Here is a 23,281-nt window from a genome sequence, read left to right on the forward strand (position 1 = left end):
ATAGTCTGGATTTAATGTAACAGCAAATGTGAGGAAGAGAGAGAGAAAGAAATAGAAAAGGGGAGGAGGGGGGTTGGGGAGAGGGACAGAAAGAGAGTGACAGAGACTGATTAAGGTGGAAAATATCACCATTCCATGGAACCCATCGGCATACCATTAAATCCTCTTCTAGTCTTCTCTGTGCTGAGGTGTGACAAAACATAAGAGTCCAATGGATTCGTACAGATTTGGGCAAGGTGGGACTGCCCAGGTACCTCCCTGGGGCAGGGCAAGTTTGACTCTGTCTCTTGCTACTTTCAACTCATATAAAACCTTTAGCACCAGCATATCCTTGGAGTCTGCCAAGAATTGGGTTCTGGATTTTCAGGTCTGTTACTTTGCATCCCGTGCAGTCACCTGGTGCAAGGCCTCAGGCGTGGGTCTGGGGGCACTTTGGAGGTCTTTGATGGGTTGTGACACCCCCTCAGCTGCCCCTCACGGCAATGTCCCTTGGATGTGGCCTTCTGGGAGTGGGGGTTCTAGAGCTGAGCCCGTTTGTGTGAGGGAGGATGGGTGTCCACTGCCTCTGAGCAGAGGTTACACCACACCCCCAAAATTTCCTCCTTCCCTCTCTGTTGATGGGAGGTTTGTGTGCAAGCCTGGCCTCAGCAGATGAGTCTGTGGCTATGACTTCCCCAGACAGAGCTGATTTTCAGGACAGCTGCTGGGTTTGGTTTTGTTGTGGATACATGTTTCTCCCTGAGCCTTGTTTACTCCTCCCCAGACCTGAGGTAGTGGGACAATAGTGTCACCTTTATCTTGTCTCAGTTTCCCTTAGGTGGCTTAACTCACCGTCCAAAGTTCCACTCAGGAAGCATTTTCAAGCAAGGGTGGGCTTTGGTGCTCGCAGCTTCTTTATACAGCTTTGTCACAAAGGGCAGAAATTCCTTTATGACACTATTTCAGCCATTAGCCATGACATTCCAGTCTCTCACAAGTCCTGTGAGGAGCAGCTGAGAGAGCAGGGGTTCTTCAGCCTAAAGAAGAGGAGGTCCACTTGAGCTGTTTTTAAGTAATATTTAAGCTACAGCTTTGTTCTATCTATCATTAATGTTCAGATTCTTGGCTCCAGGTTTCAGTATGATCCATCTTTGAAGTGCACAACATAGCCATATAGTCCTCAAATACAGTCCCACTAGAGGTCTAACAATACTAGCTACTTGTGCCAAACAAGCACTTAGCTACCTTTAAGTAATGTAAAATTTTTAGCACCAGTATATCCCTTGAGTCTGCCATGAATTGGGGTATGCATTTTCAGACTTTCATTGTTGCTCCTTCCAGGTGAAGCATTGTCGCTTATCTACGACATCCTCCCTTCAAAATGGCTTCTGGATTCTCGAAGAAGACACCACCACCACCACCACCTCGTTCTTTGTTAAGAGAAAAACTGGCGTCTGTTAAAGTGAGTACCCACTGGGGCTGTGCTAAGGCTGGAAACTCCCCTGGTGTCCCTCCTCTCCCTGCCCTGCCCGTTGTCCAGCAGCACTGTCCAGCTGCAGACCCCGTCCCCACCTCTCTGTGCCGTGCTCCTCTTGGTGGGGCTGTCCTGGTGCAGTAGGGAACACCGTGTGTTGCTTCAGGGACAGTCCAGCTTGCCTGGCTCTGCCACCGGAGCCAAGTTAAACCTCTGTGAAGCCGAAGCCCTGAGCACCTGCTCCTTTCCCTCCCCTTGGTCACAGTCATTCCTTCTGTCAGGTGGACACTCACCAGTGCTGCTCTGACCAGCCTGCCCTTGGGCATGTGGGGGGGAAGCTCAAACTCTGCCCAAAGCCTTGAGAGACGCGGCTGGTCCCAGCCTGAAGAGGTTCCAAACCAGCTGTTCCCTCTCCTCTCCTGTGTGGGGCACAGATCCAGCCCTGCAGGCAGCAGAGTCAGGGCTGCAATGGTGCCTTGGCTGTGTCAGGAGCTCACTTGACTGAAGATACCCCACGGCTGAGGCTCTGTCAAGGAGATCCCTCTGTTTTCTTCTGCGGAGGGATCTGTGAGCCCAGGCAGAGAAAACTAAAGCCAATTAACGGAGAGAACTAAAACTTGGACACATTCCTGTGCACCTCACTCTTGGTACAACTTTGCTTTCTTGCGTCTCTTGGACTCGCCCAGCAGTGCTATCTCCTTGCTGTGAGTTTTGAGTGTTGTGCAGGAATGGAGTTAGGGGAGTGCTGAGAGCTCCACCCCACTCTCTGAAAAGGTCACTGCCTCAATCCAATAAAACTAAAGAGGAAAAAAATGCCCAAAGAGCAGAAATCCCCAAACAAGTCACATCAAATCATGGAGAAGCTAATGGGACAGAGCCATGGGGTTGGAGTATGTATATTTTACTCTGTGTTATTAATTTACTGATGCTAAGTATTTCAGCAAGTAACTTCCAGGGCTTCCAGGACTGTCCTAGACTATGTGATCACAAATTATTCACCAGTGCCTCTTGTTCAAGAGAAAGCCTATATGAACAGTGGCATCTCTGAGGCTCTTGCTGCGTTTTTTTTTGCCTTTCAGCTGCTTCCATCTACGTTCCTGAGGGAGAAGGTTCAGGCCAGTACTGGGAGGCGTATTCTGCCCAGCATTAGCCCATTTCAAGTCCTGAGACTGAGTCGTCAAAAGGTAGCCTTTTCCTGCTCTTTTTCTTTCTGTTTGATGTGAAGTTTGAAGAGGATGTGTGCTTGTGACAGGCTTGCCTCCAGCAAAACATCTCAGTGTCCAGGTCCTGTCATTGCAAACTGCTTCTTGTGGTGGACTTGGAGTCCTGATCTGCACTAAGCCAACACAAATAACCTCTGCTGAAGCTGCTGGGCTTTGCTGGAGTGTAGCTGCCATTGCTAAAACAAGGGGGGGAAGGCTGGGGACGCAAAGGCACAAAATTGCCATTTGCCATTCTCCTGCTGAAACAGCCGCCTCTTGCTTAGGTGCGGTCACCATCAAATGCTTGGGGTCATAGGATTCCCTCCGCAGTGGCAGCATTGGCCTTTGAAGGCCGAGGAGCTGCAGTAATTACTTCAGATTTAACAAAACTCATTGCATTCATGCTTTGGGTTGGAACCCTGACGTGGTGTTAGATTTTGCACGCTGCCAGATGTACAGGGGACTCACCCTGGGCAGAGGGGAATGGATGTGCTTTATCTGGATCAGTGCCTGCTTAGAGGTGTGTTTAAAGCTGCTTTTCTTGCAGGGCTGGCTCAGTATAAAGCCCACTCCAAACGGGTAGGTGACCGAGGTGGGCAGTTGAGCAGGAAATTGGCAGCATGAGATGTGTAACAAAGTGGTTAAGGATCGCCCTGGAGAGGGGGGATTGGGAACACCTCAGAGAAGGGCACGACTAAGGGGACAGCGTGCTGCAGCCACTCCCTTGGGCAGAGTGTGCCTCCTGTCAAGTCACGGAGGATTCCTGCTTGTGTCTCTGGAGTGACAGCAGTGTGTCTGGAGAGGGCAGACAAAGCAGGGGAGAGTTTTCTCAAAGCAATGTCTCTGCTCCAGAAGCATTTGTTGCTGTTGTGTCATTCCAGACGTGCTCTCCAATGGTATTAAATAAGATAGCAATAACAGATTACAAGAAAGCACCCATTTAAAAAGGAGATACCAACTTGCTGAGAAAAGAACTGAACGTTATCCTCATTCAGCGATCACCTCATTTGTCTTTTTCCTAACTTCTGTGTTACTTTACTTTTGCCTTTACCTCTGCTAGCAATGCACTAACTTTTAAATACAATTAACGGGGACAAAATCATCCAAGCAAAAGAAAACTGTTTATTAGTAACGATTCAACTGAGCTGGGCGTGTCTCCGTCTCCCCTGGAGACAAACAAAGACACCCTCCAGCAAAATGGCAATCTTTCTATACCCTTTATACCTGCCTGGGGCGGTCCCCGGCCCCTTTCCCGTTGGACAGTACTCAGGAACTTCCATTCTCTCTGACCACCAACTTTTCTGTCCCCTCCCCTCTCATCACCAACTTTTCTGTCCCCTCCCCTCTCCTCCTGCTTCCTTTTGGTCAGGTCTTCAGCCACGTCCTTCTCCCAGCTCACAGCAGCACGCAACAAACCAACCTGAAAAAATCCAAACCACAAACAACACACAGAACCAACAACTTTCATTCTTTAACTTAATAACCTTTTGACATTGTTCAGCAAAATATCGCCTCATCTCTCACACCTCCTCTGGTACTGTTCTCTTCTTACTAATGTCTAAGTTCTAGATGAAAAAAGATATTTGCAGTTGTGTGGGCCTCAGTTTCCCTGTCTCAGAATAACGGACATCCCAAAATTGTTTCCCATGGAGTCTGATGTAAATTTATGGGTTTTACTTACTCCATGAGTCCTCAGTCAGTGCCCCAGAGCTCTGTGACCTCATGGGCACAGGGCAGTCCTCAAGGTAAGTGCTGCCTGGCATTCTGGAGAAGGAAACCCGGAGAAATGGGTGCCAAAAGAGCAGCTTGGCTCGAGCCTGCTCTGTGTGGCCCTGCAGCTCTTGATCAGCTGAGAGCAGAGGTGGGTGAGCTACTGTTTCCCTAGTGTGGCCTGGGCAGAGGTGCTCACCATGAGTCTGTACTTCAGTGGGGATCAGTGTAAGATTCTCCTTCATGAACCTTCCTCCCAGCAGCTGAACGTCTCCCTGCTCTCTCTTGCCTCTCCAGTTGTCATCAACTCCCCGGAAAAAGAGCTCGTTTAGCGTTTCCCCACCAGAGGTGGTATTTCGGAACTTCGTCGTTCATGAGGTCTATGAAATGGTGGTGTCTCTCATGAATAAGGGCGAGGTAAGTGCTGGGACATGGAGCGTTAACACTGTGCTGGAAGAGTGGTGTAATTCCCATAGTGTACAGCAAAGCAAGTTATCTGCTGCAGCACATCCAGAAGAAAATGTCTCAGCATCTTGTTCTGCAAGATGGTGGAAATCTTCCTGTGCTGGGAATTCTCCCCTGATTTTGCCCATGGGCTGACGGTATCTATCCCAAAGGAGTTTCCTTCTTTTGAAAGCTCTGATTGATAGGAATGTTGAGGGTTGTACAGTTCTTACCTGCTCTCATGCTTTGCCTTGAGTCTATACCACATCTTGTGTCTCCTTGGTTAATCTTGGTTCCTGGTAGGAATTTCTGCCTCTCTCAGCCTGTTTGGCTCCCTTTGTGCAGCTCAGAGTCGAAGCTCAGGGGCTGAGTCTTCTACGCTTTCTGCTGGAATCACTATCATTAGTGGCATTGGCACGGCAGGAAATGTTCTGAAACAGCCCTGGAATCAGAGTGATGTAGCAGAAGCAGTAGGAGGCCTTTAGGTGCCACTTCAGGCTCCTGCTAAGCTTCATCCAGCTCTGCTCAGGTTTTCCAAAAGCAACATGGTGCTCTGCTTTCCCTTTGGAGAACCACAGCACATCCAAAGCCATGTGCTCCTGTTTGGCAGTTTCCCAAGAGAGTTGAGAGGGAAAAAGTTGAAAAATGTCAGCAGTTGTGTTGGACTGTAAAGGGGAAAACTGAGACCATTTGAATTTCTGTCAGGGAAACATTTTCTTAAATGAGGCTTGTGCCAAGAGTGGGCTGGTGGGAAGAGACAGGAGGGAGTCAAAATCATCTGGTTTGGACTTTTTGAGAGCATTTTGGTGCTCAGGGGTTGATATGTATGTGTTGAAAATGCATGTTTGCTGTGTCTGTGTATCCCAGAGAGCAGAACTTGGCCTGCTGGCTGCAAGCGGGAATGCCCAGCAGCCCAGCTTGCCTGCACAGGCAGCAAGAACCCCTGGAGAGCCAAGGTTGGCTTTTAATACTGAAACCACACTGTGAGTCAGTGCTGGTCATGTTTTGAAATATTGCCCCCGCAGTCCCCCCCCGCCAGGGCTAGCTCTGGAGAGGCTTTGGAGGAATATCTCCAAAGGGACAGGACAAAAGATTTCAAAAGAGGCTCTTACCCCCAGATTATTCCTCAAAGGGGTCCAGGGGCCGAAAGAGAGAGAACAAAGAAATCCAGGGGTCTTATCTAGTCTCCTATTTTGGGAGGGTCCTGGCATTCAGCCAATTAGGTGTGGACATGTAGGGAGGAAATTCTCGAAGGGTCAAAAGGCGAGAGACCATTCCCCTAAAGAATTACAACGTTTCTCCAGGAGGAAAATGCCTTTGAAGCCCACAGTCAGTAGGCACAGCCTGTCTGTGTTTCCATCACTTTTGGGGAGGTGATTGCTGTAATCAGTTGATGATTCTTCCTTGCTGCTTTACTGGCCCTTTAAATTCTCTTTGTCGTCTCCTTTTTTTAGGGATTGCTGTGTTCCTTCTTTTGCTTTTCAGGTTTGCTTTTATTCCCAGTAAGGCCACAGTGTTTGGTCTCCTCTCTTGCTGCTCTGCCTGCATGACTGTATCTCCCAGAACTGCCCTATCCAAAGCTGACCTGCTAGAAAGGAATTTCTTCCTTCCCCGGGGATAATGTGCTGTTATGCTTTCAGGTAGCACAAACCCTCTGTGGAACACGACTGCATAGCTGTGTGCAGGCAGAAGCCAGCAGGTTTTTGGCCCTGTTGAATATGCAGATGATTTGGTTCAGGTGCTCTGTCTCCATCCTGCTGGTGCTGACCTGCTCGGCCTTTCCTTCCCACCAGGCACTGCCCTACTGCCCCTGACCAAAATGCTGGAGCCAGACAGAAGGGATTCAAGTTCACCATTGGGAATTCTGTGCCTGTACCTCCACAGCTGAAAGGGCTTTAGAAAAGGGGTCAAGGAAGGACGTCACCAGGGCATGGGCAGGTCTCCTCTTGTCCTGTTTCCTCAAGTGGCAAAATCATGGTTCCATGTCTTTCCTGCAGAATCTTCAGAGGGTGCAGGTCTCCATGGAGAGCTCACCTTACTTCCAGCTGGCGGGCCCCAGTGATGCATGCCGTGCCGTGCCAGGAGGCGCCGTTACCAATGTGCACGTCCACTTCACCCCTGACGAGAACAAGGTGAGACTGGAGGAGCCAAAACACAGAATTATCTCCAAAGCCATTGTTGTCCCTGCACTCTGGGTACAGCCCATGCTGTGAGCTTGGCTCCAGGCCGTGGGCAGGCAGCCTGCAGCCAGTCCCAGCTTGGCATGTGCTGTCAGGCCCTGCACCCAGGCCTGACAGGCCCTGCTTCCCCTCGCTGCACATTCCTCTGAGCATTCCCAAGGGAAGAAAGATGCCCAGGGAACAGTATGCAAATGATAGAGGGGTGTTGATAGATGTCTGGCCATCTCTAGGTATAGTGGAAGGGGTTTCATTATTCTGCAAAGTACTAGAGGAACAAAGAGGTCAGAGAGCTTTCCTCCTTCCTGACTGGCAACAGCTTCCCTGCCTCACCCGGGGCTGGAGCAAGGACGGTGCTTTTTCACACCCTCTGTTCTCCAGCCTTGGGCTGTGCTGTCCCAGAGCACAGCTGACCATGATACGGCTGCAAGGCCAGGGCAGAGGATGTGCTGTGCCCGTGGGCCCAGCCTGGCACAGGCACACTGAGCTCTAGGTGCCCTTAGTCAGCAGGAGCTTGGTGAGCTGCAGGGGACTTGGACACCTGCCTGAAAGAGCTCGTGTAGGGCAGGTACAGCCTGCAGGCAGGCAGACCTGTGGGCCCAGAGCCGGTGGCAGCGACACTGCTGCGGCTCTGTCTTCATGCCTGTCACTGTGGCTGCTCTGTCAGCTGGCGCCCATTCCATGCCACTTGTGCTTTTGCGTGCAAGTTTGAACACCAGTGCCGAGGCCCTGGCAAGTCTGCTCTCAGCGCTGTGATCTGGAGGCTGGTTCATACAGAGGGGTTTAGGACATGGCATGGAAGGGAGGAAGCCTTGACGGGAAACAAAGAGAGGCTCTTTCCAACAGCATCCTGCTACCTCTTAGCACTGTTCTTCTCGTGACTTGGTTGGAGAGGCAAAGTTAGAGGGGAGTTCTGAGCAAACAGATATTTCTACACCAGGCCAGAGGTCCAGGATCTCTTTGGGTGCAGCTGTTTTCTCAGTTTCCTTTTGTTGCTTAGATTCAGTTTAACACTTTGTCCTATTCTCAATCAGTGGGAATATAGTAACCTAAGGAGGAATGTCCTGTGTTCCCTAGCTCCATGTTCCTTAGAAGGGACTTAGGAATTATTTAACATCATTAAAATTGAGAGTAAAAATTATGGTGGCCTAGGGCAGTTGTCTGTATGACCCAAGTGACACAAGAGCTTAATGCCACTGAGATAGGTTTTGCAAAGTGCACTGCTGCCTTTAAAATGTGAGATATTAGTAGAACGTATTGTTCATTTGGGGGTGGAATAGGTAAATTGATACCCTTGAAGGGATATAGGAAATGGCTTTTCTTCTGCCATGGAGATGGCGCCAAATGACCTGTGCTGAGACAGTTTCTTTTCCTGCAGGTTTATTCCCATGAGCTCGTCTGCGTCAGTGGAGAGGAAAGGATAGTTGTGCCAATTCGGGCCATCCCTGCCCGAGCTATCCTGAACTTCCCCGACGAGCTGGACTTCTCAAAGTGTCCTGTCAAAGGCAGCACCCGCAAGAGTCTGCTGATTGAGAATTCTGGTAGTGTGGCAGCTCATTACCAGCTGAGCACCGAGAGGTGAGGCAGCTCATCTGTCCTTGTGCAAAACACCTTTGGGGGATAACAGAGTTGGGAAAGAACAACAAAAGGAACCAGAGCATGGGAGCTGCTGCCCTGCGTCGCCGGCTGCAAATGGGCAGGATGGATGGCATCTGCTCTTGCTTTCGGTGTTCTTAGCAGGATGCAGCCTTTGAGCTTTCTCCGTCCCAGATTTCCTGGGGGGTGCTGGAACATGTTAGTAGCTGGCTTGCGCCCTCCTGAGCACAAGCAGCTTCTGAAATGGGTACTCACCACTGTCAGCCAAACAGACCCATTCTCTGGGAGGACACAGGCACATGGCTTTCCAGTGGTCCCTGCATCAGATGCCCAACATGAGCTGTGTTGCAGGCAGCCGGTGCAGTTCCTGTTACTTAAAGCTGATCTGATTTCCCTTGTCAGCTGAGGGCATCAGTCCTCTCTTCTGTTCCGTGATGAACCTTTGAAAGCCAGTTTAAAATTTCAAACACGTGCTTTAAATCTCTGAATAAGGTCGTGCCCCCTTTCATTGAGATCTCTTTTTATATACTCTGAAGTTCCTGTGTTTCTGCTGTTTTTTCATTTTGGTTTGTGTTAAATGTTTGCCAAAAGATCATGAATTCTTCATTGGGAACTTTCATAAATGTCAAGCTCCTCTAATGCCTATCAATACACCACATGCCCATAGGTATATGCACAGGTGTATTAGAAACATGAGACATTTAGTGAATGTGTGAAAAGCAATTGGGCTGCTTTAAAAGATAAAAGAAGGTAGAATAACTTTTTCTAGAGGGGACCTCTGGAAATTGTCTGAGCAAATACACTGCTCAAAGCAAGACCAGTGTCCGGGGATTGCAAGGGGCCGTTGGGAGATCTGGAGTTGTCTTTAGATGCCATACAAGGAAACAAACATACAAATGGACTAGTTAAAGAGCCGAAGAAAACCTATTAAAACCCCTCCATGACCTTATCTTTTCTGCCTGTCGGGTGCAGTAGTGATTCATTGAAAGGGTAGATCTAACAGGATGAGAACTATCTTAAGGAGCAGCTCACAATTAACTCACTATATTGCTCTAATCAACCCGTAAAAGGCCAAAATTTATCCTGCCAGCCCCATCTCTTGGCAGTGGTTTTCATTTGGTTATTATAGCGTCAGGGATGTCTCCTTCACAGTCCTTCCTATCTCTGGGCTCAGGGAACAGCTTAGTGATGTTGACTGAAATTCAGAGGAGTTAAGTTTAACTGTAGAGCTTGTGTCCTTGGGTCTTGGGGAGCCAGGTCTATATGAGAGATGACTGCTCCAGCAGGAACAGGGGAGTCTGGTGGGTACAGCCTGGGGTGGGATGTAGGAGATGCAAGGGCTGATTTGCACTCAGTTTTTCAGCCCTGACAACTGAAACTTGGCTGGATCCTCTTCTCCTGGTAATTTGAAAATAAGAAGATATCTTCTTTCTCATGCAACGCCTGAAGTCACTCCCAGGAGTGTTATTCGCATCCTGCCATCTGAGGGCAGGAGTATGTAACATGGGGCAGGAGTGGGAAGGGAAGGGAAGGGAAGGGAAGGGAAGGGAAGGGAAGGGAAGGGAAGGGAAGGGAAGGGAAGGGAAGGGAAGGGAAGGGAAGGGAAGGGAAGGGAAGGGAAGGGAAGGGAAGGGAAGGGAAGGGAAGGGAAGGGAAGGGAAGGGAAGGGAAGGGAAGGGAAGGGAAGGGAAGGGAAGGGAAGGGAAGGGAAGGGAAGGGAAGGGAAGGGAAGGGAAGGGAAGGGAAGGGAAGGGAAGGGAAGGGAAGGGAAGGGAAGGGAAGGGAAGGGAAGGGAAGGGAAGGGAAGGGAAGGGAAGGTAGTGCTGAAGTGTGGCCAGGGACTCCCTTAACTGGCAGCTTCTCTTTCTGGCAAAATTTCTGACAAAATAATAAGAAAAAACTCCTGTGCCTTGCCCACACCAAGCACCGATCCCCCAAGCCCCAGCAGAGATCTGCAGCAGTGCTGGCTCACCCTCGGGGCAGATGTGGGAGCTCGTACAGTAATCGGGCTCCGGGGCTGCTGGGGCCTTGTCTTTCCTCCTCTCTCCCCAAAGTCTCACATCCAGCACATAAACATTGCTGGCCCAAGGCTTCTCCATCAGCCACTAGTGATGTTCTCACTAGTGGTAATGGAGCAGGTCAGGCCCATAACTGCAGCAATAGGTCCTTAGTGAGCAGAACCTGAAGCAAGTTCATCAGCTGGCACTACTGACATGAATGAAATTCAGCTTGCCAGATGTTCTCTATATTTTTGTGTGTGATAAGTTCAGCACCAAACTCCCCAGAACACCCTTTCTGTGCACAGATTGACCACCAGCAAAGCACTGAGGAACTTTTGTTTCCTCAGTGGGGCTGTGGAAGAGCACAAAGCCCAGCAACTTCTGGGCAGAAGCACATTTCACCTGAGCTGTCCCTGAGCATCAAAACATGGAGTCTTGTGTTTGTCAGGCAAGAACTGTTCGCCTGGTGACCAATCCTAATTGCTCCTGTTACATCCAAAGTGCACCAAGACATTTGCGTAATTATTTCCAACACATTGCACAGAGTTTGTCTGGTGAGCCAAGCAAACAGTTACCAGCCTGGATGACAACCCAGGGTCCCAGATTGCATTGCTGGTAAATACACAAAACCCTCCTGTTCTGCCTCCTCGATGTGCTCCTGCTAATGGTGCTTCATAGAGCTGGGATTGGATCCTTCAGATTGTAAATGGCATCCTCCTTTTGGGTCTTGTTTCCATGTCACTGTATTGCTCTAATCTGCATTTGCACTCTTTCAGAGTTTTGATTGCTCCTTTTTGTAGAGCAGCTTTCATTGAAATGCTGATAAAATGTGCTAATTCAGGATCTTTTCAAGGTAAAATAAACCAAAGAGCCACGCTGCAAATTCAACAGTAATTATTCCGTGGTCTTCAAGGGAAAGTTCCTTCTCCCTGTCTGATTCCTAGGCTGTAATCTCACAAGAGAGGTAGTGCCCTAACATTTGCATCTCTTGAGAGGAGGTTTATAGGTAGCAGGAAAAGAGAAATTCCTGAGGCAGTCAGCGTCAAGTTATGCATGCAGATAGCTCTTAACTCTCTCTGTGCTTTTCACAAACCATTCTCTGATGGGATTGCTGGCAGTCAGAAGGCTGGATGCCGAGTATGGGGGGGATTAGGTCGTTTTATCCCACAGGATCTTCTGAGGGCTGGATCTCCTCAGAAGTGGGTCAGTAGCTGTTTCTGATCCTGGCTGTTCCGTCTGTCTTGGCTGTAGTTTGTTTGCTCCCTGCTTGCCCAAGTGAGCTGAAGTGACCTGCACTGCAGAAGGAATGTCATGGCCAGATGTCCCCCCAAGTCCTGATCTCTCTCTTTGTGTTGCAGTCCTTTCTCCGTGGTTCCAGCCGAAGGAATTCTGGGCCCTGGTCACACCATGCAGGTGACAGTGGGATTTCACCCGCTGACGAGCGGTGACCATTTCGGGTCCCTGGTGGCGCGCTGCACAGGTGAGTGCTGGGCAACGCACGGGACACAGGACAGTTCTCCACCATCACTCCCTGTTCATCCCCCTCAATTCCCTCTAGATGTACCTTCTCTGTTCCAGCTCTGCCCCAAAGAAAACTGAAATAGCTGGTGTTTAAATGGTTGAAAAAGTGGATCCCCTCTAACAGGGCTGAGATTTTTGGAATTCTGTTTTGCTGGGTGTTGCAGAGTGGAGGAAGGAGGAACCCTGATTCTCCACTACTGTGTGGCTACGCCTGGGTGAAGTTTTATTTTACTCCTGGGCAGTGCTGTATGTGAGCTGCGAGGTCTCCGTCAGACTCTCTCCAATGCAGTGTATTTCTTGCACACCTCTGTCCTGTATGCCGCTTTTCCACTGGCTTGTCACAGACCCTTTTACTATGTTGCCCTCTACGCATCTATGTAGTTTTTGCCTAATAACACCTTCAGGCCCTCAAGTTCCTGTATGGTGACAAATCAAGACAAATTTTTCCTCGTCCCCATTTCCCAGGCCGTTCATGCTGTTGCAAACCTCTCTCATCTCCCATTTGATTTCTAGACTGAGGAATCCCATTCAGTCTTCGTATAGAAGCTGCTCTGTACTTATTAATCTTTCCTTGTCCTTTTTTATTTAATCTGAAATGCTCCATCTTGGTTTTTGAGATCAGAACAATATAAAATATTGCAAGACTGATGGGGCTGTGGGTTTGGACAGGGAGATGACGGTGATGATTTTTATGGTGTTCATTTTGTAGTGGTTTGTCATATTGCAAAGCCAGGCTGGTTGTGTTTCCTCTCCTGTGTCCCCTCCTGCTGTGGGCTGTCACTTCACCTGTTCCTCTGGGTCTCCTTTTTCTGCCCACATGCCCCCAGGCATATTTGCTTGTCAGCAACAAGGGATCCAAGGGATCAGGAGAGGCAGGAGTCTCGTGGGATGCGCAGGGGAGACCTCGGCAAGCCAGGATTGACCAGGGCTCCTCAGTGTCACCTGAAGGACTTTGATGCAGAAATCCCAGTGATCTGAGTGGGTCACCTGAGCACATCTGACAAATCCCACTGTACATACTGTCACCTTGGGGCCAAATCTCTACAAACACTCTCAGAAATAAGGTGGTTAAGGAGGTGCCCAGGACATCCTCACGCCGTACACACAGAGCTGTCAGGACGTGCTAAATGTACTGATCCATGGAACTGCTAATACATTTAAAAGCTATGACACTTTCTTCCGTGACCTGTGGTTTGCTTTGTTCCTTGTGCTTCCATCAGCAACTGAGCTAGCTGAGCAAAGACTCTGCTTTGTTCCAGGTGAAGAAAGTTTCTTCACACTCCTTCGCGCAGAAGCTGCAGATGTCAACATTGGGTTGAGCACATATTCCGTGAAGGTTGAGAAGACTTTCATCACCACAGCAAGCCACACAAGCATGTTCATCCAGGAGTAACATCACAGCCCACTTCCAGTGGAAGATGTTTCCTACTGAGGAAGCCGACAATGAAGAGAAGAGGAGGTTGGTTTGAAAGATACGTTTCAGTGAGATACATGGCCCAAGACTGAAACTAGTGCATGGCCTCAGGGGGGTGTTGGTGATTTTGAATGGTTTAGGCCAAGTAAACCATCCCTGGCATTAGGGTGCGTGTCCCTGGGCTTCAGGAGCTCAGCACAGCAATCCAGTTCCATTTATACTCCAACCAAGGATGGCATTTTAGGAAGGAAAGGTTGATTGCAATGACTGGATTTCCTCAAGTTCTAATTGGGCTTTTGCCTCCCTAATCTTCTTCCTACATGACCTGGCAACATCCTTCAACGTTTCCTGAGTTGCCAGCCCCTCTTTGCAAAGGCGATACGCCCTCTTTTTTCCCCTTAGTTCCTTCCAAATCTCCTTGCCCATCCAGGCTCGTTGTCTTCCCTGTCAGCTCACCTTTCAGCACACAGGGACAGTCTGTTCCTGTGCCTTCGAGACTTCTTTCTTGTCGTATGTCCATCCTTCCTGGACCCTTTTGTTTGTAAAGGCTGTTTCCCAAGGTCCTCTCCAAAACAGTCTCTTGGACAGGCCGAAGGCTGCCTTCCAGAAGACCAGAGTGGAAGTTTTGTTGATGCCCCTCCTTGTTTCACTGATTGTTGAAAACTCTGTTATTTCACAGTCACTGTACCCCCAGACAGTGGTGAACAGATGAAGTTCATTTAGTTCTTAGGGAATCTCCTGGTGATATCCAGTACCTGGATCCCAGGGAGGCAGCAGGCTTCCCTGTGGAACGGATCCGCTCGATATACAGGGCCCTCATTTCCCCTTAGAAGGGATTCACTTACTACCACTACCCTTCTTTTCTTCGTAATACTTGAGGCTGGGATCTGTCTGGCAGAAAAAGTGCAGCTGTCTCCAGACAGAATTTTCTCTTTTAGTGTCATCTGTCTGAGCCTCTGGATCCAGGGCCTCATACCTATTCTGTCAGGGTGCAGTGATGGGGGTCAGGACAGGATTTCATTACCTCCTCAGCAGAAGCCCATCCCCATTCCCCACTGTCTCCTAGGTCTTCTCCTTCTGCCTGATCACAAGAAGGGCAGGGCTCCTCTGACTCCTGCTGAGCTTCTCTCGGGCTTGGAAGGGTGTAACTCCAGCAGTTTAGTTTTGTTTCACTCTCCCTAATGCTCCTCAGCCTTTCCACTTCTTCCTTACCTTCTGCCACTAGACAGAGCAGATCATTCACCTGCTCACACTGCACGCAGGTGTCTTTCACATTATCCTCTGATATTAACACCAGGCTCAGACCCTCCCTGCAGCCAGGGGCCTGGACAGCTGTGTCCTTCCTGGGGGGTTCTGTTTGAGATCGTACACTCTTGCTGGCGGCAGCAGCAGCAATGACTTTTGATCATTTGTAAACTTGCTGGGGGAAAAAAAAAAAGGCAGAAAGATGAAAGGAAAAAAAAGGCAAGCACCTCAAAACCAACCAAAAGACACAGCCCGCTACACAAGGAGGGTGGGTGGCTGCAGCCTTTCTGCTCGGCCTGCTTGCGTGAACTGCCACGCAAAAATGAAAAAATGCTGTGCAAACTGCCAGCCCAAACTGCTGTGCCAAAACTGCCGTGCCAAAACTGCCGTGCCAAAAGTGCCATGCCCAAACTGCTGTCCCCAAACTGCTGTGCCCAAACTGCTGTGCCAGAACTGCCACGGCAAGCGCCTGTTTGCTGCGGGCCAGGTCGCTTGCACTCCCCAGAGCCATTTTAAATCACCTGCAAAGGAACAGGAGGTCGACCCTCACCCGCTTGAATGGATGGCAAGAGGGTCCTTTAGTGCCCTGGGCTTCTTGGTTCTCCACTGTTCTCTGTCTACTTACACAGTGTCTGACTTCCATACGAGCTCTGTATGTTAAAAGAAAATCCCATGACCACCTCTGGCTATTTCCCTGGGCTGTTTATTTCCATTTTTTCTTACTTGCCTGCCTCAGCCTGGATCCCAGGTGATCCACTTTCCCCTCAGAAGAAACTGGGTTTTCTTTAAGTAAACTTCAACCTGGTTTTGGTTTTGTGGATTTTTTCCAATTACATTTGTTTTCATGCCAGTTTGTGTCCTAGACTGTCACCAGGACATTTTGTTTTTCCTTACTTCCAGTCTTAGGGATGGTGTTAGCTCTAAGGCCAACTCTCCTGCTGTCAGAGATGCTTTTGAGATCTCAGAGCAGAGAGGACTTTTTTTTATGAGAGGAGCCAGTGCAGGATCCTTTCACTCTCTGGCCATTCTACTACCATGCACTGGGATGGGACCCAAAAAGCTCTGGATCCTGAAAAGATGATCTCTCCAGGAGTTTGCTCTCTCCCTCCTGCACCACGAAGTCCCTTCCCCTCTCACAGCCTCTGTTTTCATGCATATAAAACCTTGGATATCACTGAAGGGATGCGGTGCCTGAATTCATCAATTTCCTTTGGAAGTGCTCTGGGATGCTCTTGTGAAAGGCAGAGTAGGGAACAGGGCAGGTCCAAAATGGAAGAAGCAAAGAGCAATGCTGGTAACACGTAACCACAACCCAGCTTTGTCTCCCTTTCCCAGGGAAGTCCTGCAGTGGGTGCTCCGTGATCTTTATCTGCCTCCCCCGAGCAGCTCAGTGGTAGGAAAAGCCAGCTGAGGTGGCTGGTGGATTCTCGCTCAGTGTTGGCAGAGGCTTTGAGGCAGGAGATTCTCTTGAGGGATGCTGGCTTTCCAAAGCTCTCCTGAGCTTGCAAGTGTGGAGTAAAGCTACCTGCTGAGCTAGTGCACAACAAGTTATCTTCTGATCCAGTTGGGACCCTCGTGGCTTGGGGTCAGCCCTTGCTGGGGAGCTGCCGCTCCTCCCCAAGCGCTTTGCTCTCCCACACTTCCGCTTCTCTCTGCAAATATATTAAATGACCTGCTGGCTTTTTCTCTCCATGTGGCTGCAGGCAGTGTGATTTGCTGGAGCCACCACCAAAGGTCTGGATGGAAGACTTCGTGGAGGAGAAAAAAATAAAGAAGGTGAAGGGCTTTTGTGAAAATCGCACCGCCCTCCTGAGCAAAAAGGTCCAGGAGGAGAAGGCAAAGGTGCAAGAAGACCCCCTGCTGTTCTCCAATGACTTTTTTTCCATTGAGCCAATGGTGAGTGATAGCTGAGAACCTCATTTTCCTCTTCTTCCTCCTCCTCCTCCTCCTCCTCCTCCTCTTCCTCCTCCCGCCCACCCTACCCCCGCCCCTTCCCCCGGGTGCGGTCACTCAGCAGATCCTCAGCTGGCTCGGTGAGCTCAGAGGGAGGACATGGAGTTTCTGGTGCGGCTGCAGAGCTCACTGCTGAAAGTATTTCTGCCCTGCAGGCTCAAGGCAGGGCTGGGAGCCTGACAAAGCTGAGCTCTGCTGCCAGGGCTCGAGCTCAGGGCACTCCGTGTCCTTGAAGTGTCCACAGGAAGCAGTTTTTGTAGGTAGGGGCTCCCCCGACACGTGCTGCTGCGTGGGGTTCAGCACAGTGTGTTGGAGCACTGCCAGTTCACGTATCGACACGAAGCATGCAAGGGTTCGCTGGGAAAAGGAGGCCAAATTCAGCCCAAGGTTAATCATAGAAATGCCTGTCCCTTCCTCTAACCACGACTCGCACTGTTTGTGAGTCTCCCAGTGTCGTCTGTGAGCCTGGACACAAGGGTGGGAGGTTATAATGGGCATTTTGAGTTCTCTTGCACACGGGGACAGTAAACCTTTTCTTTTTCTGTTTATGCAAGCAAACGCCCATGTCCTCCCATCAGCCAGAGCCCTGATTCTGTGTATTGGCATTGTGAGAGATGATGAATGCCTGGTGTCTGCACAGTGCAAAATGCCTTCTCATCCTGGAGTAAATCCTAGAATAATCCCAACCTCTGCTTTCTTTCAAAAAAGGTTAAACTAATATTTTTCTTTCCAAGGAAGGGGATCGTGTTCTTGGTTACTCCTATGGCCCATCTAAGGCCAAGAGCCACCAGTGCACAATGGCAGTTAGATACCACTGTAGCTGACTGCAGCATGATGAGACCAGGAGCTTGTGTCAGAGCAGCAGGAACATTGTGGAGAGTGGGGGCTGATCAGCTGAGCATTGAGAGCGCCCAGTGGTGTGTTGAGCTGGGTTTAGAGTGTTTCCTTGGGCTCCTTATGTTGTTTACTCATCACTGATGCTCTAAAGAAAGGCTTAGAGGAGTGGTTGAAAACAAGAAGTGTGAAGTTTGAAGATAAATCTTTTTCTGTCTCTTTCTGTTTCAGGAGGGAGAGATTGGGCCACGTTGTTCGGCTGAAATCAAGGTGACCTTTAAACCCCTGGAAGCACTGAAGTATCAGAGTGTGGCCTACTGTGACATCTCAGGTACAGCTCCTTTGCCCTGCTTCTCTCACCCACAGTGAAGCCATGGAGCAAGCCCGAGCCCACTGGGCTCCCATGTAACTGCTGGGAAGAGTTCCTGGTCAGCAGGGCAGTGCTGGCACATCCCCAGTGTCCCTGCAGCTTCCAGGGAGTCTCCCATGCAAGGCCAGGGCTCGGAACACCTGTGTCTGGATTGCTGATCCCAGAACAACCCAGGCAGTGCAGGGAGATCTTTTCATGGCACGGCTTTGCCAGCATTTCCTCAAAGGCCAAGGAGCTGCAGAGCAGAACAGCTTTAGTGAACAAGCACTAAGCCCCTCTAGACCACTGACCTCCAGGATGGGTCCATTTGACATGGATCCATCATCAGGCAGTCGGAGCTGAGTTAGAAATGTGCTCCCTGAGCCTGGATCACCTCCAGACACCACCAGGCCAGCGGAGGCGGAGCCCCGCTGAGCCCAGGGTGTTGGTAGAAGGACCACCCTTGGCCAGCACCTGCTTCTCTCCCTGTGTGGGAATTGTCACCTTGCAGCTCTCAGTCTGTGCAAACAGAACACAGTGCCGAGTGTCAGAAGTGGAGGACAGCAGTCCTGTGCTGCTGGGCCAGGTGGTTTGGCAGTTGTTGCCTGGCAGTTTGCCAGGTAGCAATTGCCAAATCTTTGTGAGCTTTGTGCCTTCACTGAATGGATTTCAAAGCTCCTCTAAGTGCATGGGGAGGAAACCCTAGAGTCATAGTACGTTAAGGATGGAACGGACCTCAAAGATTGTCTAGTGCCAAGGCCCCTGCCATGGGCAGGGACACCTCCCACTAGACCAGGTAGCTCCAAGCCCCATCCAGCCTGGCTTTCAACACTTTCAGGGCTGGAACCTCCACAACTCCCCTGGGGAACCTACTCCAGTGTCTCACCACCTCACAGTAAAAAAATTCTTCTTAATATCTAACCTAAATTTCCTTTCTTTCAATTTATACCTATTACTCCTTGGCCTGTCACTACAGGACACCAGAGATGTTTTAAACTCAGCAAACTGGTGGCTAAAATTGGAAACCAGCCCAAGGAATGGGTTAGAAATTGCAAGTCAGCCCCAGGGGATATCTCCTGAGGGAAGAGAAGGGTCCATATCTTCTGCTGCAGCATCAAGAGCTGGTTGCATGCAGCTCAGAATCAGGGACTAGCATTGAGGCAGCCTGGAAAATCCAGTAGAACAGAGGGAATTATTGTACTGAAATGGACATCTCTCCCCAGGCCGTGAGAGCAGGCTGGCCCTGCGCCTCAGAGGGGAAGGCCGCGGACCCTTGGTTGAACTCAGCTGTGATACCCTGAACCTCGGGGAAGTTTTTGTCAAAACCGCCCACACGCATGAGGTGAGCACCAGGGGATGGGATGGATCCTGATGGCTCCTGAGGCAGCAGCAAGCCTGGTGGAGCTGTGGAATTCCTGGCAACCTGGGCAGTTGTGAGCAGGGAATATCTGATGTACTGGTCAAATCTGGGCGGGGGGGGGGAAGGGGGGGGGGTCCAGAAAGATGTGTCTGTTGTTCATGAAGCCCCACTCCCTTCTTTTGGGCAGCCTTCCATAGGGATCAGCTGGGAGGCTTCCTGCAAAACAACCCCTTTTGACCCAACACTGGGTCAAAAAGCTGTTCAGAGGCTTTTGTGGCAGCACCAGACACAAGGCACCTTTGTACTGGGCTGTTCGGAAGCAGCTGGGACAAACTGGCTACATTTGAGCTTCAGTCCACCGCAAACAATTTTCAGTCAAGTGTCTCCTGCTCATTCCTGGAAGTCACAGGAAAGCCATCCAGCCTCCTGGCTCAGTGCAGGCCCTTGCAAAGGGCTTGAGGATTCTTCCCCTTGCTGTCCAATCCCTCACCACACTTCAGGCTTGGTGCATCTCTGGCTCTAGGAAGAGAAAAGTGTTCCTGGGAATAAAGCAAGAGATTTTTCTACCTATTTGCCTCCCCTCTATTGGGGGTCAAGTTTGCAAAAGAAAAAGAGAGAGCAACTGAAAGAGGCAGAAAACGAGGCACTACATCATGCCAGACACTTTCAGAAGTTTGGCTGTAGAAGAGAAAGACACGTTGAGTTTTCTTACCAAAAGATGGTGCTGTCTGTACATTTTGATGTTGATGCCTCATTCTCAGTGTATTGTTTTCACGGTATGGGAAAAGGTAAATGCGTAGATACGGTACTGCTGGAGCTGTGCTGACTGGGGCAGCAGCAGCTCTGTGGTGATTCACTACGCAGCTGCAATCACCCCACGTTGCTCTCAGGGCCAGGTCTGAATGAGCTTGGTGCTACTGACCAGAGGTGGACTGCTCTGTGTCCGTGGGGTAACCCCAGGGTGACTCCAGTTATGTGGAGTTGTGTGAGCTTCACATGAAAACCCAAAGGCAGAACTTGTCCTGTTGTATTTTTTTGACTTCTGCCGTCCAGCAGCACAAAGCATCTTCTGCCTTTTCTGGGTGTTAATTGCGCCATTAGAAAATGACTCCCAAGAAGGGAAGATTTCACGTGTACTTGCATTTTGTTTTCTTGCTGCTGCAGGTGAAACTGATGAACAAAGGAGTTGTTGATGCTCCCTTCACCTATATCCCTTCAAACACGGAAGTGGGCTGCTGCTTCAAGTTTGTACCCGAGGAGGGCCTCATTGCACCAGGTGGGATCCAGACTATTCAGATCTCCTTGGATGCCGCCGTGTTGGGGCGGTTTGAGGAACCATTCCAGTTCCGTGTGGCTGGATCTCCTACGCCTGTGATCCTGACCATCAAGTAAGGACTCTGGGAGCTTACTCTGGGTGGGCACATCTGTAGCTGTCTCTGGGACATCTCTCACCTACCTCATTTTGGGGCCAGGCAGAGAAAAAAGATGTTTCCTGAGGTCTCAATCTCTGCTCTGATCCTGGCATTGCCTTAGTGTGGGGCTGCCTGCTGCCCCGTGTGGTACCCGGGAGCTGGAATGACTCCTCCCTGCAGGGATCTCCCTCTGCCTTGGGCCATGGCAGGCAGTGGCATGGATCAGCTTTGGGCAGTAGCTGCTCTGGGATGTCCCCCCTGAACACCCAGCAAGGCCCCCAGGGCTTTGGAGATGGGCCAGCCTGGGTGATTCTCCACCAGCAGCAGTGTTTTTAAAAACTTCTGTTAATAATCCATCCCAAAGGGGCAGCAGCAGCCTCAGCTCACCTCTCATGGCCATGCATGGAGACAGGCTGTGCTCCGAGCTCCTGTGCAGAGTGCTCTGCTACCTCCTTTCCACAGCCAGGAAAAGCCTGATGTGGGAGACAGGGAGCTGTGCAGCAGGAACCGTCCCAAGGACATGGGCTTCATCCCATGATCCTGGCCCTGCAGAAGGGAGAAGGGGTGATGATGGGGGAGGCAGAGCTCAGTCCTCAGGACCACAGCAGCAAGAGGGCTTGTCCCTGCTAGCCTGAGGCGTGTGCTGGTAGGATAACGTAGTGTAAGCAGGAAAGCTGATGCTGGCTGCTCTGGAGCTTTGGAGCTAGGCTGCTGCTGTTGGGAGGCACTGGATCAGGGCAATAAAGAAATGAAAGCAATCTGCAGTTGATTATACCAATAAGATAAGGGAGATGGATTAAAAAGAACATGTAACGTATTACCTAGCAAGAGAAAAGTGTTGACTAGGTCTGCCCATAGTAGAGAAACGATTGCACCGGCTTTGCTTTTGGAGGAAAAGTGCTGCTATTTTTATTTTGGAAATCAAGAGGGAACCTTTCACCATCAAATAATTGATTCTCCTCTGTCCCTCCCCCAAACTGGTCATGCATGGGATGTTATTCCATAAGCAGCTTCCTCCTTGAGCAAGAGAAGGTGTTTCTTGTTGAGATGTGTAGAGCGGAGCCAGGGGCAGTCCTGTGAACACAGGAGAAGACACAGTTCACTGGTCCTTGACTTTTAACCAAAAGGCAGGGTGCGCATTGAGGGGCATCAAGCACGAAATAAACTCGTGTTGGGCAGCTTCAGGTGCTGCCTTCAGTGGATGTTGGTGACTTTTAGTGCCTGTCTGCTGAGTTCAAGGACAGGTGAGGAGGTGTGGTAGATTCAGGACACCCATGTTTGGTTGTTTAAGCTATTGCTCCTGGCTGTGCCAGCTGGTGCACTAGTGACAGGCTGGTCCTTTCCTCTAGGATTCATCTGTCCACTGTGTAGAACTGTTAATGCTCTTTTTAGAGGATGTTTGGGGCTCCCCTGGCTTCCTGTCTCAAAACTCTGTCTGTAACGATTGTGTGGGTCAAAATCTCCAGAGAAAGCCCCTCCATGGGAACACCAGTTACAGCCAAGTAGCAAAGCAGGGAAACTGTGGCGGGAAAGGCTGGTTACAGAAGTTTGTGGGGACACCTTTATGTCCATCCCATTACAGATGGGGAATCTGAGGCACGGAGCCACGTCTGGGTGGGTGTTCAGGGTCCCTCATGGGACCACCGGCAACTTGGGGGCTTTTCCTGCCTGCCCTGCGTCCAAAGCCCCATCAGTGGCTGTGGGCTGCTGGCCTCTTGGCTTTAGCTGCCTCCTGTGCACATGGACGCTGTGCTGAGCACATGGTGGTGCGTTGATTTGAAACGCACGATGCCCCTGACACCAGGTTTTATGCCCCCAAGCCACGACAGCCGGCGGCTTTGCAATTCCCTTTAACGTAACCATTTCCTTCTGTGTCCCTGTCATCGCAGGGGGTGTGTCGTCGGGCCGACTTTACACTTCGACACCGATGAGCTCGACTTCGGTGACATCTCCTTTGGTGAGTATTCCCTGCGCTGGGACGCAGCGGGAGGGATCTGTGTGCTCCAAAATGGAGCACTTGAACGTAAAAGCATCCAGCACTGCTCATGTTCTGCCACAACAGCCTCTTCAGGGTGTGAACTGCAGGTGCCTCAGGTAGCATTTTGCCATTGTGGGATCAAATAGAACCAAGTATTTTCTGGTGTCTCCGTCCTCGTTTAAAAGACAGATTGTGCCAAGGAAGGTGGCAATCTTCATGGAATGGAATGATGACCCTCCTCTCTCCAAATTACTATACCTTTGAAATTACAGGGCTTCCAGGCAAAAATATGGAAAAGGAATAACAGTTCTTTACTAGAGTATATCAGGATAGCACAGACAACAATGCAATGCCAGAAGTTTCCAACCCGCCAAGTCCCGTTTTCCCCTTTGGTGTAGTTATGATCACAGGCTGGAGGAGCTGTGGGCTCTGGCAGGGCAGTGATTCCCTCCCAGCCGGCACGGGCAGGGAAGGAAGGAGGAAATCGCTGCTTTTGCAAACTACGGGCAGCAGGAGATCTGGGCACTGGCAATCGGGAGCAGGCAGAAGCGGGGAAGGCGGGCAGGTTCGATCACGGTGCTGAGCCCGGCGCCAAGCGCACGACGTCCCGCAGCAGCACGCTGCCGACCTTCC

At 50.3% G+C, this 23,281-nt stretch overlaps 1 protein-coding gene across 1 annotated transcript in view; it reads left to right on the top strand.

The window, feature by feature from the left end:
* The first annotated feature begins 482 nt into the window (after positions 1 to 482).
* LOC136296094 (hydrocephalus-inducing protein homolog) overlaps positions 483 to 23,281 on the top strand; it is a 73,194-nt gene continuing 50,395 nt past the window's right edge. The window contains 13 exon segments of the mRNA XM_066194916.1: positions 483 to 538; positions 1,327 to 1,441; positions 4,663 to 4,782; positions 6,807 to 6,941; positions 8,365 to 8,564; positions 11,941 to 12,062; positions 13,363 to 13,486; positions 13,488 to 13,562; positions 16,466 to 16,658; positions 17,781 to 17,880; positions 19,122 to 19,240; positions 20,423 to 20,646; positions 22,560 to 22,627. Coding sequence (XP_066051013.1) covers positions 483 to 538; positions 1,327 to 1,441; positions 4,663 to 4,782; positions 6,807 to 6,941; positions 8,365 to 8,564; positions 11,941 to 12,062; positions 13,363 to 13,486; positions 13,488 to 13,562; positions 16,466 to 16,658; positions 17,781 to 17,880; positions 19,122 to 19,240; positions 20,423 to 20,646; positions 22,560 to 22,627 — 1,651 coding nt within the window.

This window comes from Chamaea fasciata, unplaced genomic scaffold, assembly GCF_029207755.1.
Source record: "Chamaea fasciata isolate MVZ Bird 193981 ecotype frontalis unplaced genomic scaffold, bChaFas1.0.hap1 SCAF_12, whole genome shotgun sequence".
NCBI lineage: Eukaryota > Metazoa > Chordata > Aves > Passeriformes > Sylviidae > Chamaea > Chamaea fasciata.